Below are 16,112 nucleotides of genomic sequence, written 5' to 3'. Positions count from 1 at the left end.
TCTAAAAGGAAATCAACAAAATGGTACGCCGGTCAAATACATCTGGGTTTCAAGAAAAAAACTATCAAGGACAAAAAAACACAAAACAAATTAATGATGATGCAAGCAAACTCATTCTTCTTCCCCTCCGCTGAAATTAACATGATTTCGAAAAGTTATAATCTATAAAAAAAAAATGTGTAGACATTTCATGCGTGAAGGGGGAAGTGGAATAAAAGAAAAATAAGAAAACAGGAATCCAGGATAATGAACAATTGAAGACACAATCAAAACTTCAATATCTTGATATTCGTTTCATGTGACAATTCCAATTAGATAACTATTTCTTATACGGTACAAATAACTAATAATAGAATTGCTGATGGAATGGGCAAATCACCAGGGTGACCTCGAGCCCTTTCTAACAGAAGGGGATCGGGAAGCTACACTGTTCTCTCTTCCCAATCTAGAAACACTCCTGCCACTTTTAGGAGTATTTAATCCAGGGCTTCCACTACGATAACTGGCTCTCAAAGATTCATCAATAGATCGAGAAGATTTGGCAATGGCCTTCCTCATAAATTTCTGGGCAGCAGGTGAAAGTAAGCGTGCATTCGGACTCACACTTCCCCCCCTGACTGGGGAAGGCAATGGTGGTTTCTGATACATCTTTGACCTCTCCCTCAGTTTCCTTGCAGCCTCCCTTGACAAAGAATGTGCCTTAACATCCCTTGAAGGAGGCATCAGAATCTTGAATTGTGGACCATCCCCACTACCCCCAATATCTATAGGTGTTTCCTCTGGCTCTAATCTCAATGGTGTCCCCTCAATCTCTCCCCAGGTTATGAATGGTGACTCATCCAATCCTGGAGCAGGTGATGGCGTTTTCAAGAAACTATATCCATTGCCTGCTTTCTTCTCAGACTCCACATAAAATCTGTTAGGGGTTTTCCTTAAATCATCCAAATCATATTTCTTCACCTTATCACTATCTCTACTCGACATAGGAACCGGGGTCGTCTCAGCCACAGGGGTGTAAAGCATGGAAAAATTCTCTTCATTCAGCAATGAAGGAAAACCAACAGTTTTGGTTTGGAAACGTGTATTGGACCTGTTAATCTCCTTAGTCATACCCTTCAACCGCAGTGCTCTTTCCTCGGGAGTCAAGGGAGCTTCCCCTCTGTCAGCTGGATGATACATAAGTAAATTCTTGGCCATGTATTTCCAACCTTCCAACGTGCTCACTGGCTGATCCGATGTGCCATACCCATCAGTACTAGTTTTCTCCCGTTTGTTTCCATCCTCAATCGAACTATTCTCCTGAACACCCTCGGTTTTTTCTCCTTCTAACAAATATTCATATTTTTCCTTCCTCTTCCTATTAACTCTCTCCATAATCTTCAAAAAGCTCTCATTATCCTCGCTAGTGTACTTTCGAAAGAACTCATCAAGTGGCAAAGAAACATCCACTCCATCCTCTCCCTCAACAATATCATCGCGTTCATCATTAACATCATCACCCTTGCACTCGCTGTTAACGTAGGGAGTAACAGAAGTATTCCGGAATAAAGACGAACCTGGCGTGGCAGTGCGGAGGGACACATCAACCGTGGAGGGTTCTCCACCTTTTCTCCTTCGACGGCGCTCAAGAATCTTGAGCTGGGCGTCGCGGATAAGCACGGGGTCCTGTGTACGAATAGCCTGCAACCAGTCGAGGCGATCGCGCAATTTGGGTATGTCTGGGAAGAAATCTCGCTCAATGATCTTCTCGATGGCGGCTACATACGTGTCCTCATCTAAAACCGCGGGGCTGCGCAACCGCTTGCGGGTGGGTAAATTCGAAGACGCAGAAACAAGTGAGCTATCAGGGTTTGGGTTATGATCGGAAGGCGCTGGTGAAGGGGTGGAGATGTGGCGAGGAGAGTGACCTGGGGATAACAACATGATCGATCAATGGCTTTAGGATTCACGGATTTCGGAAGAATCTGGAGATTGGGCGGAGGAATCAGGGTTATGGAATTGGGGGAAAAACGACGCTCTTCAATTTCAAAGCTAAGAATCCTATGAATGTTTATATGTTTACGCTTTTAGTAATTAATAATAATAATAATTATTATTATTATTATTAGAACTGGGAAAAGAAAATGAAACAAAACCGAAAAAAATAAACGAAATAATCATCAATATTATAATACCAATGGCAAAAACATAACTAATCATTGTTTTTCCTTTTCACCCTATCAATTTTAAGCCATGATTTTTACCCTTGATTCCATATATGCCTTCTTCTTTGAGTGTCTTTCTTCATGTCAATGATTTCATTTGTTGGTTGCTCTCATTCCTGCATATCATCTGGTTTATCAGTAGTTTTCGATGAATCTCTCTTTTTTTCCTTTTGCGATCCTGGAAACTGATTCTCTTACTTTTTAGTCATTTTTGTTTTTATCTCATTCTGTTATCATATATTTCATTTGAGATTTTAATAATCACTAATTCAGAAACTTGACATTTGGATTTATAGTTGTGTATACCTTATTGAACAATTCAATGTATTCTTCAAATAATGATTATGAAATATTTGCTAATGCATCATTGTCTTGCACTATCATTTTAAAGCGATATAGTTATTTACTTGGCATCAAACTATAAGTAGATATTTGAACATGAATACAACAATTGAGAATATAATTTTACTTCTGCATTATTTGTGAAACGTCTGCTACTTAAAATTTTACCGAAATATTTAAAAAAAAATCGTGACAAAAAATACACACACTCATAAACATTTAAATAAGTTAAACATGCATTTTAAAATTTATCCAATCATTGACTATAAATAATTGAAGTTACACGGAATCTTAAAATGTGAAATCATCCAGGAGTTACGGTTTAACAAAAAGAACACAAATATCTAAAATTCTAACCATCACCAGAGCATAAACGAAAATCATAAACATGTGAAACTACTGTTTAAAACCCCTGACTCCTAAACATAATATGCGGAAAAATTCAAGCCCTCGGGTTATCATGTGAACTCTCAGCTCCGCCTACTCAGTCTTCAGTCACCAGTCTCCACATCCTCATGATCACCTGCATCAATCACACCTAGTGAGTCTAAAGACTCAGCACTCCTGTACCGTAATAACAAGTACATATACATATCAAATAACAGTGAAAAGTACTGTAATTAACATACATTTCATGATCTTCAAAAGTAAAAACATAAGCGTAAACATATTCATTTCAAATCATGTCATATCTTATCAACCTATACGTGTTCATTTCTCCTTATTGAATTCAGATCATTAGTTGTGACTTTCGTATCAGCTCTAAGTCGATGGATCCACCTATGTATAATCACGGTACCCTGCGATGGGGATATCAGCGACAATTTCACCCGTCCACTAAGCCTTGGCCTTACATGTTCGTGTTCGTATTAGTCACAACCAACTCACCTCCTTTAAAACATGTCATTGTATTCATCACTTGCAAAATTCATGCATATACATACCTTTTCTTGAAACCAATCATGTAACGTGTTTCTAACATTAACATAAAAATCTATGTTCAATAGCAACATATGCATTTTTAAATATGCATGAACAGTTGTCAGGGCACTGTTAAAACTGCTAACATGCTCGTTTCAAAAATGACGTGTTCCCAATCACACTTATCAACGCCTTAAAAACCTAATTGTAACCATTTATTAGATGTAAACTCGAGCTCAAACCTTAACTTCTATAATTCACTTAAAACTTAGACCGGAGTTCTCGTTTTATTCCGAACTTAACTAAACTTAAACCATTTTTCAAAGACTCCTAACCAAACCCTGTATGACCCAATTAAACTTTCAACAACCGTGAACACAATGACATATCAACACCCAAAACGAACCACGCTCATCAAAATCAAATACTCTCAAGTGTAGGACTAGCGCCTAGGCGCTTGCTGATAGACCTGCGGCGCTTGTAAGCACATAGGCGACATGCATTAGCGCTGCAGCGCTTCAAGAGCCGAAGCTCAAGCGCTGCGGCGCTGAAAGGGCAGCACTGCGGTGCTAATCCTGCAGGCAAAAACCTCAATTTTACACCTCAAAGCCAAACCATCCTACACTCACCCAGTCCAGACTAGGCTCGAACCAAACCATCCTAGACCACAACCAAACCTTCCTGCACTGCCATAGCCATGACCTCAATCCCATGCACTCGAATACACGTGAACCACCCAAACTCTCCAAACCGAGACACCAACACAAAAAAATTTGATCGGCCTCATACCAACACAATCCAGCTATGGTCTCAGCTCTTAGAACTCCTCTAAACCATCTCTAAATCGTCCCCCACCATCAAAGCTGGCAGCCCCTTCAATCATAACAAAAAATGTGAGAAAACAAGTGAAGAAACCTCATATTTTTCATGTAAAAGCCATGTAAATTCGATGCATAATGGTAGATCGATAAATCATGCATAAACATTCAACATACATAATGTGATGTGATCGATGAGAAAAAAAGGTATAGGGAGTGCCTTAATGTAAAAACGCATGCAAAATTATGACCAACGGAGCGAGGGACGAACACCGGAGGACGGGGCGACGTTTCTACCGAAATTTCTTGCAAAAATGGGAGCCAAAGCTGCTGGTGTTTCGAGAGGGGAGGGCGGTTGTGTGTGAGGAAGAGAATAGGGTTTTGGGGGTAGGGTTTGATATTAGAATAAGTGTATAATGGGCCCATAATTAAAATTAATGAGGATGAGCAGGAGTCTAGGTCCAAAATATAATAAAATAGGCCCACCAAGCTCAATAACACACTCGTAAAATATTTCGTTTAAATACGCTTTTAAAAATATTATCTTAACCCTCAAAAAGTCCTCTGTTTTGCTAAAAATTGTCTACGGTTAAAAATACGGTCCAACGTGTAAAAATACTGCAAAGAGCCCATTTTCAAAATTTTCATATCAATTACATCATATATTAAATTATTAAAAATAATTATTTAATAAAAACATTTGCCTCAAACTGTCACCGGTCTCTATCCTCTTTCGAGCGTGAAATACTGCTAAAAGCCTAAATAAATGCAATCTAGTAATTCATGAAACAAAAGCATATATTCATGTCATAAACATGCATTTAAAATCATTAAATAAGCATTTTAATAAAACTCTAGATTTGCATACAGTCATGTTACGTCGTTTGAATTTCTAGACCTTACAATTTGAATAGGCTGCTTTGTGCAATTTGCACAACTCATTCCATCAGTTATTTTAATTATTTATTTGAGACAATCAATATATGCTTCATACCATGGTTTTGATTACGTGAACATATTTAATTTATTTAAAAAAGAATGTAACTTCTAACGTTTTTGCGGATGACATGAATTCATTTACGTCAACATATTTAATTTATTTATATTTATATATTTACCAACACTATCTTATTTAATTTTGTTTTCGAAATCAAATACCGGATTTCAATATTGTTTGTACTTACTTCAAAGAATCATTTTTATCCAAAAATTGTTCTAGCACTACAAGAAAATATGTCTTCAACAACACATCAAAGACAACGATTTTTATTAAAATCGTTGTCTTTTTTTCTTTTAACAACGGTTTCAACAAAAACCGTTGTCGTAGCCTAAAAAATCCCGCTCATAGACAACAGTTTTTTAAAAATCGTTATCTTTTATGTGTCTACGACAACAGTTTTTTAGCGTTTTTTTCGGGGTTATAAACTGTTGTCTATTAGCGTGTTTTTTTGGACAAACTACAACGTTTTTAGAAAACCGTTGTAGATTAAAGTGTTTTTTGGACAAACAACAACAGTTATATTAAATTGTTGCTATACCGTCGCTATTTTTAGCGACGATTTTATTAAAACCGTCGCTGTTTTAAAATCATCGCAAATTGCGACGTTTTATTAAACAACCGTCGCTAATAGCGACGGCTTCAGCTTAATTGTCGCTAATAGCAACGGTTTATTAAACAACTGTCACTCATAGAGACGGCTTTAGCTTAACCGTCGCTAATAGCGACGGCTTTTGGTTAAACCGTCGCTAATAGAGACGGTTTAAACAAAAATCGTCGCAAATTGTCTATAAATATCCGCGTTTTTGGTCCATTTCCCTCCACACGATAAATTCTTCTTTCTCAGACGATTTTAGTTTCGATTTAGGGTAAGCTTTTTCACTTCAATTCTTGGTAAAGTTATAAGTGTTAGTTAACATCATGAATATTATTAGCTTAGTCAGATTGTAAGTTTTTTTTGGTAGATTTATTAAATTATAAAAGTAATTTTTTTTATTTTACGTAAAAAATTAGCAACGGATTATGATAAACCGTCGTTAATTAGCGACGGACGGTGTTTCTCTAAACCGTCGCTAATTAGAGACGGTTTTGTCAAAAATCGTCGCTAATTGACTAAGCCGTCGCTAATTAGCGACGATTTTTCAATATGAGAGCTATGAAAACGGTTTAAAACCGTTGTCGTTGGACGCACTTTCAACAACACCCTCAGTTACAATAGTTTTAAATGGCCTACGACAACGGATAAAATATGTTGTCTAGAATTTGTCCTTCATTAAGTGCGAGTTCATACCACAAGTTGATTGTGATAATTTGTAGCATGCAAGAAACAAAATTTTGAAATAATTTTCGAATTAGATGGCAATATTTTACGAATTTATATTGTAAGGTCCAAGTGCGATAACGTAATCCAACTGCATGCAAATCTAGGAAAAATGAAAAATGTCTAACTAAATTATTTTAATTGTATTTATTGAATATGGTAGGCATGTTTACATGGTTAAAATGTAATTTTCTACTAGAATGCATAAAACTGTGTCTTAAAGCTTATTCGAGACGCGATCGAGGAACGGAGACCGGGGACCATAAAAAGGGAAAATATTTTTATTAAATGATTATTTTTAATTATTTAATATATAGTATATTTTAAACGGTAATTTACAAAATGATGCTATTTGAGGTGTTTTTACACGCGAGTCGCATTTTAAACCGGTATTCGATTTTTGACGAAAATATGAACTTTTTGGAAACTCGGCTAATATTTTCGATAATTTCTCTAAACGAAATATTTTATCTACTATCTAATGAGCCTCATGGGCCTATTATACCCATGTTATTGGGCATAAAACTTGTATCTTATTATTTATATCAAAACTAGCCCAAAAACACTAACCTATACACTTAAAACACATGCACAGAAGCCTCAAAAGCAATAGGACTCTCCCTCCCACACACGGCCACACACATAGAACGTTTTCAAGGGAAAACACGTTGAATTTGAAGGAAATTCACCAAGCTTCCTCCCCCTCTCGCCGCCAACGTTCCTCGCATCTCAAATTGTTTTTCGAGCGTAAAATACGCAAAAGCACGCCTTAATCTTCCTTTACTCATCGCACATACCATATTATATGTATTGATATATGTTTGCATGAAAAATATGATACACTATCTTATATTTTCGTTTTTATGGCATAACATGAACAAAATTAGAGTTTTCATCTTTTAAAACTCATGTTTATGGTGCACAAAGAGACTGCCATGGTAGGTGAAAGGATCGGTTAGAAAGTAATAAGTGTTTAGAAGGGGGGGTTTGAATAAACACTCACGGATTATATGTTCTTTTCGAATATTGAGTTCAGTATAGTGACAAACTGATACTCGGTATCTCGTCAATCGATAACAATCAGTTTAACTGAAAAAAACAGTTGCGGAAGTAAACTGACTGAAAGATAAAATAACTGAAGTAAAATGATAACTGAAATAAAATGCACACGGTTTGTTTCTGGATGTTCGGAGAATAGAATAACTACTACGTCACCCCTTCTATCACGAAGATAGGATTTCCACTAAAAGACTTTGATCGAATACAATCGTTGTACTAACCCACTTCAGTTTGGACTTATCACTGCCAAATCTGAAACTCTTAGTTACAACAAAAACTTCTACAGTTCGTGACTGATCTTAGCACAACGTAAAGAATCTAGCGAAGATTACAACGTGCTAGTAAGATCGAGAATGTAGCCTTGAATGCTACTGATAAAACTAATAAATGTGAGCTTTTGATTTTTGTAGTGATTTTAGCAGCGTAACAGCTTGAATAGAATAGTTGCGTTGAAATTGTTTCGTTGTTCGTCAGCTACTCTCTTCAGCTATTTATAGGCTTCTCTTTCAACAGTAACTTGATATGATATTTGAATATTATATCTGTTGATTGCCACGTCAATATTCCTCTGACATTCGTACACTGTAGACTCTGAAATGCGGCGTTCCACTACGAGTTGCAGTTGGCTTTGTGCTGATGTCGGTTGAATGTCTTTTTCATCTGATGACGTGTATAGCTGAACGATCAGCTGATTAGCGGTAGCTGATAAGCTCATATTGAGTGAATCAACTGATCAGTTTCCAACTGATCAGTCAGTTGTCTTCGAAAGTCCTGTTAGGTTCAACTGATCAGTTTCCAACTGATCAGTCAGTTTACTTTGTCAGTTTAGTTCAGCTAGATTTAGTTTCCTTTGATAATTCACGCGATACTCTTTAGTTAGGCAAGCTGTGTAGTTCGATTACTTGATCAGTTAGTCCAATAAATAAACAGTTTGTCAAACAGCCGAAATTATGTTTTCAACAGTAGGGTTACTAGAAGAGATGACTTTCAACATGTTTAAGGTTCCATAGATGCATGTTTAAGGGCTGAACAGTAGGGATGCAAGAGCATAACGAAAATTGGGTTTTTAGGAAGTAGGGTTTGCGTTTTTGGTCCTAAGAAGAAAAAGACGCTTAACTGCTGTAGGGACGTGGTCATGGGTCCTAATAGGGTCTATTCATGGTCTTGGATGGCTCGAGGGAAGGCTGGTGCGAAGGCTAGGGCTGGAACGTGAACATGGGTGAGCCGCGCAAGGTTAGGTCACGGGTTGAGGGCTGTGGGTTCTAGGCTCCTCAAGCTCGGTCCAGTAGGGTCTCTAGAGGTCGGTCATGGTCCTAGGATAGTCAGCTAGGGTCTGGTTGGGTCGTCCAAGGGCTAGGACCGAATGAAATTAGGGTTTTGGCAAGTTAGGGTTTTGATAATTAGGGCAGAATTTTCCATCAGGGTTCTAGGCATGTTCAAAGGTTCTAAATGGCTTGAATTGGGTTGTATAAGGTATGATTATGTGTTAATAAGCTATGATTCAAGTTTGGTAAGGTTTAGTTAAATTTCGAGTCGACTCGGGTTAAAACCAAAACGTACGATTAAACTTTAAAACGAATTAGAAAATTAGTCGAAGAGCGTAAATTTACGTCTAAAAAATATTTATGGGTGTATTTTAAGGTGTTATGTTAGTTTGGATGGATTTGGGTTGTCGTTTTAAGGTCCAAGGGTAATTTGTGAAAGTTAGGGTTTCAGGGGCAAAACGGTCAATTTACACCTAAAAAATGCTAGACTTCCAGGCAGTGCCCTGAATACTATAATGAATGATAAAATATTTATTTTAAATGTTTAGGAATTTTATGATCAAACGTTAATGCTAAAAGACGTGTTGCATGCTTCATTTAAAAAAATTGATATATGTGCATGAATTTTTATAAGTGATGAAATGATGAAGGAGGTGACTTGATTGTGACTAATACGATGATTATGATGATATGTAAGGCCAAGACTTAGTTGATGGGTGAGAGTGTAGCTGATGTCCCAACCGCTTGACACCATGGTCATATGTAGATGAATCCATTGAACTACAGTTGATACAAACGTCACAATTAACGATTTGAATTCAATAAAAGGGAAAACGTATATGTATATGATGAAAGGAAAAATGATTTAAAGTTATGCATGTTTATGAAAAGCTATTTTATTAAAAGTATATATCACTGTTTCTTGTGAAGTTGCGGGGTTAATGGCTACTCTTGTTTTCAATTTCTCCCACATTTTTTGATAAAACTGAAATGGAGAAATGGTAGCTTCATTAATATCAACCTTAGATTTTCTTTTGTCTGTATTAGGTCTAAGGTTGATCTTTTCCTCTTCAATCCCTGAGGTGAAGGGTTGACTTGAAAACTCGAGATATTAATCTGGAGTTTCAATTTTTGTTTCAGCCGACTCATCTGGAGATGATCCCGACTTAACACTTGTGCTATGGGTATCCTGCTCCAGGTATAGAGTTTTGTACTCGAAAACTCTCCATTTGGGAAACTAGTGGCTTCTCAATGTCTATGTCTTGGAGGACAGGTATTTGTATTACAAACCATAACTGAGTATATGCATATAAACATCATGTGATTCGATCAGAGACAATTCTCTTATTGGCTTGTTGTAGCCTTCTCGCAACTTCTGCATTTAAGGCCAGCTTTTTGAACTCGTTTTGAAGCATTTCAAGGTGTTCCCTCAAATGCCTCTACATTTTTATGATGGCATCGATATCACCGCTGTCTATCTCTTGTTAAAAAATCTGCAAGAATTTTTTCATGAGATTTTATAATTACAATATCAAAAATATAATTTTGATATAACACTTGCCATCTTAATAATCTGACCTTCTCAGGTTTATATTATATTCTGTTCCTCAAGAAACCTTTTACATGTGTATTATCAACTTTTAAGGTGAATTTCTTTGCAAGTAAAAATAATGACCATTTTTCAAAAGCCCTTTTTACTGCATAAAATTCTTTTTCGTTGATATGTCATCTCATGGCTTCCGCACCTGAAAAAAGTCCACTGCAATATCTGCATGTCTGTTCTCCTTATGGTGTGAGCTTAGTTAATACTGTCGCCCACCAATGATCACTGGCATCGGTATATAATATCATGTCATCTTCATCTTGAGGAATGACCATTTTCGGAAGATTTTTACAAATCTCTTTGAGTTGGCTAAGTCATGTGTGTGTTCTTTTGTCCATATAAATGTCGCATTTTTTTTCAATAATGGACTAAATACTTTCCTGTGTTTTGCTAAGTTTTTAATAAACATCCCAGCAAAATTAATAACTACTAGAAAACTTTGAAGTTGTTTCTTTTCTTTTAGCTCGTTTGGAAAATTTTGCACCTTTTCTACTATATGATCCCGCAAAATTATTCCCGACTCATCGATTTCTATTCCGAGGAATTCAATCTTTCTTGTGGCAATGACTGCTTTCTTTTCAGATAGAACCAGTCCCTCTTTTTTGCAAACATTAGAAAAGATTTCTAAAAGCTTTATATGTTCCTCCATATTTTTAGATGCGATTAAAACATCATCAATATAGACAAACATAAATTTGAAATAATCTTTAAAGAGATTATCCATTTTCCTTTGAAATATCTAGGGTGAATTAGTCAATCCGATTGGTAATACTTCCCAAATATAGTGTCCTTGTGGTGTGGAGAAAACGGTAAATTTCTTGCTTTCTTCCTGCATCCGAATTTGATAAAATCCAGACTTACAATCAAATTTAGAAAATATATTTGCATTGCGTATGCAACTAATTAGATGTTCTCTCTAGGTATAAAATATCCATCAAACTCCAGAATCTTATTAATTTCTTGGTAATTAATAACTAATCTGGGTTTGTTCTTTTTTATCTCACCATGATTTCTTACAAGAAATCCTGGACTGTTGTATGGTGACATTCCTGCTTTGATCAAACCAAGGTCCAGATGTTCCTTGATTATAATTTGCATATCCCTTTGATCAACTATATTCATTGGGATAGGCTTGCATCAGACAAATTCATACTCTTTGTCTTCCTTAATTTTAAGGCAAGCTTTGAATTGATTTTTATCCCACCATGCCAAGTGATCTTCATTGTAATTTTCTTTGATCCTTCTTTCGACATCTTCTAATGATACCTTGGATTCAAACTCTACCTCATTCTTATATAGAGTTATCTTGAGGCATTCTATTTCATCTGGTTGTAGTTGTTTATCTGCTCTTAGTTGGAGCATTGTTTCTCCAAACCATCAAGAATCCTTTATTTTTGGGTTCAGAAGTTTTCCTTCATCACCACGCTTGCTGCGAAATTGAATAGGCAATTTTCTGTAAATTGCCTCTCTTAATCGCTGAACTATGATTTTGTGATCACAAGGTGTTCTGAACACTAATCTTCTAGTCTCATTTTCTTGCGTATAGGATTTATAAACATTTTTAGGAAATTATTTCCTAACAGAATGTCAGCTCCTGTATCATGAAAATAAATCGGTGGTGTTTTTACCTTATACCAAGGCGTTTGTCAAGCACCGCCGATTATGATTTCGATAATCTTAATCCCCTTACATAAGATTAAGATTCTTCTATAGAAATATCTTCCAGCAATATTTGGTAATTCTTCTACCAAATTATTTGGAAAAACTCCTCTTTTTGCTGTACAGGTTCCAGCATCTGAATCAATGTAAGCAACAAAATATTCTGTTTTATATTGTTCGTATAACATTCCTACTAGAACGTATATCGAGAATGGACTTGTGGTCATTGAATTTTCCACATTTTATCCTCAGCCATAAATTTCATTCCAAATTCTAGACGTTTCCAAAGTTTATGTTCCTTAAGAAACTCTGGCCCAAGAACCAATCAATCTGGTTCTTTTCCTCGAATTCCTTTGATATGAACTTCCAATTCTCCGATATTGGTCAATCCTTGATAAGTTCCTACAATAGGTTGTTTTAAATAGTAAATGGTATTGCAAGAAAATTGATTCCTTTGTTTCGTAATATCAAATACTATTTCTACTTCATTCCACCCTTCTGAACATTTAAGCTTTCCTATTGTTGAAAAGCTTTTTAGTGTCTGTTGGAATTCTTGGACATGTGTTTTTCCCCACCTGTAACTCGTAATTCTATCTCTCTGAATAGATAGTCTTCTTGATTCCAATCTAAGACTTTGATTCTTTTGTAGAATCGGTTTGTCTTGTATTTGGATATCTGTTTCCTGTATTAAGGGAAACTCAACTTTTTCTGGATAAATTGCTTTAGCAACTTTCCCAAATATCTCAGATATTTTAATAAAATCATTTCTAATAAATAATTCTAAAAGATGTGTATTAGATAGAGCATATGAAATTTGATAAGTAATAGAATACGATCTATTACCTTCTTTCATCAGCCTTTTTCCTTTGACGTTCCGATGCAACGTCAAAGCTCGACTGAAATCTCGATCTGCCAGATTGTAGGCAATTCTGGGATAGATTACTCCTACAATTTTTCCTGCACAGAGATTTTCTGAGATTGTTCCCAGTACTGAGTCTTGAATGTTCTCCATTCGTTTATCGCATATAGCGATATCAATGGGTGAATCTATTCCTTCTTTGAAAGTAGCTTTTATTATAATCTGGATTGCTCCAATATGAATCCAAGACATGGTTCGTGATACTTTTATCTTGAATTTTTGTAATTCCTCCTTAATTTCTTCAAAAAGAATTAATTACATCTCTATTCTATTTCATGTAAGTTCCATTGGGATTGTCATTTCCCTTCTAGAAACTTTATAGATTAGATGATGATTTCTGTTTATTAGGTCAAGACTACCTAAAAACGTTTCTACATATCCTGCAGAGAATCCCTGATACTTCTGAAGACTAGGATTTTCTCTCATGATCCTTTTGACCATGTTATGGGATACTGTTGTCTGACTAAAGAAACCAGACAAATCTTCATGTGTTTCGTGTCGAAACACTTCGTCTTAAGTTAGATTCTGATTCTGATCCATGAGATCCTTACTGACTTAAGACTTCTTCTTCTTCATATATACTTTTATCTGCGGCAATATCCTCAAACTGGTATACCTGAATAAGATCCTTATAATAAACTGCTTCTTCAATATCCGGGGTTGGATTGAAGCTTTTATCCTTCTTTTTTCATTTTATGGACAGTTTGTTGAGATATGTCCTCTTGCTCCACATGTCCAGCAATTGCAATTTTGAAACTTTCATTAGCTCGAGTGTGAGCTCTTCTGAAAGATTTCTTTGTAGGTGTTCTTCCTGTGCTTCGAGATGTACTCAATGCTTGAGATGATATCCTACTTCTTGATGGTCCACTTCTTTGCCCAGATTTATAAGATCTAGACTTTTTTCTGGACCAAACTGTTCTTGGTTTCCAAGAACTTCTTCCACTTCTAGCATAAGGATGAGTTCTAAAATTTTTTCTCTTCTGTCTTTGTGGTTTACTTCCAATAATTGTTGGAAGATCATTTTCTTTACAACACAAAGGAGTACGTTTGTTAATACCCCTTAATCGTTTGTAATTCTTTTGTAATGATGCCAGATGACACCATTTTGCCAATTTTCCTTGAGAAAAGAGGCTCTTCGTGCCAATGTATCTGGATTGCCAGTGACATATTCCCTTATTAGCATTTCTCTCCAGGGACTTGGCATTTTGGCGAAGAAATGTTGCATTTCTATATCTTCTTTGACCCTTGAATTCGATCTATATTTAGTGAATAACATAATATATCTATCCACTAAATATATATCATGTAATTCAAGACTATACAGAGCTTGAGTATATTTATTTTTCTTCTCTGTATCTTAACTGTTAAAATAGTATACCCTTATAAATTGTGTTTTTAAAAAGATTGTCATTCTTCCAGCTATCTCGCTAAGAGATTCTCCGGCTATGACTGATTCTTTGGTTTCTACCAAAGTTATGTCTCAAGCAATTTTAACTGATCTCATAAGACTCATTTCCAATAGTTTAATGAATCCTTCTCTATTGAGATCGAGTGTGCCTGCTGCGATTCTCATAACGGATGTCCAATCATCTATGAGATCTTCTCTTTTTTTGAAATCTACTACATCTAGGTTAAGCATAACCCTATAAAGATGTAAGGTTCTAAAACAGATTTCCCATAGGGTGTTTGGTGCAAAAGAATTTGATTTTTCCTTGCCCTTGTTCCCGCTGGGTGTGATTCTCCACCAATATGAAAATCGGGTTGTGATTCTCTCATATTTATATTATGAGATCCTACACTTTCTCTTGGTGGTTCATGAAAAGATGACCAGGTTATGGAGGGTTGTTCACCCCCTCCCCCCGGTTGTGTTTATCTTCAGATCTACGACCTTGAGGTTTGCAAATGATTCTGTAAGTTTTTGGAGATCCTCGAGACCAATTCTTTCTAAAGTTGTCATCAGATTAATTTCTTTTTTGAGACATATTTAATTAAATTGATCATTTTTTCATATTCAGTTAAAGGTTTTAGCATTACTTTGACTTTCCCTCGTTGATGTAACAAGGGTTCAGTACCAAAGGATGGTGGTAACCTTCCTTGTTCTAGGTTTTGAATTCTTGTTTGAATCTCTTTTAATATTTCAAGAATTTCTTCCTGGTTTTCAAAGATTTTTTCCATCTTTTGTGGTACATAATACAACATACTGTCATAATTTTGTACTGTCTTTTGAATTTCTCTTAAATCTACTGATATCTTAGAGGAATCCGGGACTATCTCTAAAAAACCTATTATTTTGAATCATAGGTTTACCTAGAACTCTGATAAGTTCCTCTTTGTTCTTGATATCTAACCTTGCATGTTTCAAATATTCCAGAATTTTGGAACAACTCCTGCAAAGAATTAATTTCGAACCTGGGTTCGAATTCATGTAATTTGAGAAAATTCTCCTCCTCAAACATTTAATTACTCAGTAATAATAAATTTGTGTTTTTGAAATAATTTTAACTAGGCAAAAACTTGTATGAGACGGTCTCACGGGTCGTATTTGTGAGATGGATCTCTTATTTGGGGCATCCATGAAAAAGTATTACTTTTTATGCTAAGAGTATTACTTTTTATTGTGAATATGGGTAGGGTTGACCCGTCTCACGGATTAAGATCCGTGAGACGGTCTCACATGAGACCTACTCTTTTAACTAAGTTCTGATATATTTTTGGCCCATGAAAATCAATCATTTAATATATCACATGTAAGGGTATTTTTGTCCTTTTAAATACTTTTATGGAGTGGAAACAAAGTTTTGATGTGCATAGAGTTAAAATAAAGTTAAGTTGAGTTTAGATAATTTTTCTCAATTTACACTTATAATATCAAGAATATTTTTAATCATTTTATCAAAATTAGAGAGTTCAAGCTAAAATTTTATTTGTTAAAGAATAAATACTAAGTTGAAAGTTGAATAGATATTTTCTTTTTAAATCTTTGCATTTATTTATACTTAAAAGA

The 16,112-nt window shown here is 35.6% G+C and overlaps 1 protein-coding gene across 1 annotated transcript; it reads right to left on the bottom strand.

Annotated features, from left to right (window-relative positions):
• Window positions 1-247: 247 nt before the first annotated feature.
• Window positions 248-2,023, bottom strand: LOC140985329 (uncharacterized). Its single transcript, XM_073453158.1, has one exon. It carries the CDS (start codon window positions 1,921-1,923, stop codon window positions 376-378), a length of 1,548 nt encoding a protein of 515 aa, XP_073309259.1. The 5' UTR covers window positions 1,924-2,023; the 3' UTR covers window positions 248-375.
• Window positions 2,024-16,112: the final 14,089 nt, after the last annotated feature.

The sequence above is a fragment of the Primulina huaijiensis genome, chromosome 9, assembly GCF_012295235.1.
Source record: "Primulina huaijiensis isolate GDHJ02 chromosome 9, ASM1229523v2, whole genome shotgun sequence".
NCBI classification, from domain to species: domain Eukaryota; kingdom Viridiplantae; phylum Streptophyta; class Magnoliopsida; order Lamiales; family Gesneriaceae; genus Primulina; species Primulina huaijiensis.
Note: the sequence above shows the minus strand (reverse complement) of the source record. Positions and strands in the feature narration are given on the sequence as shown.

Coding starts and splice junctions, on each gene's coding strand:
- LOC140985329 (XM_073453158.1), bottom strand. CDS start 1,923: ATGTTGTTATCCCCAGGTCACTCTCCTCGCCACATCTCCACCCCTTCA.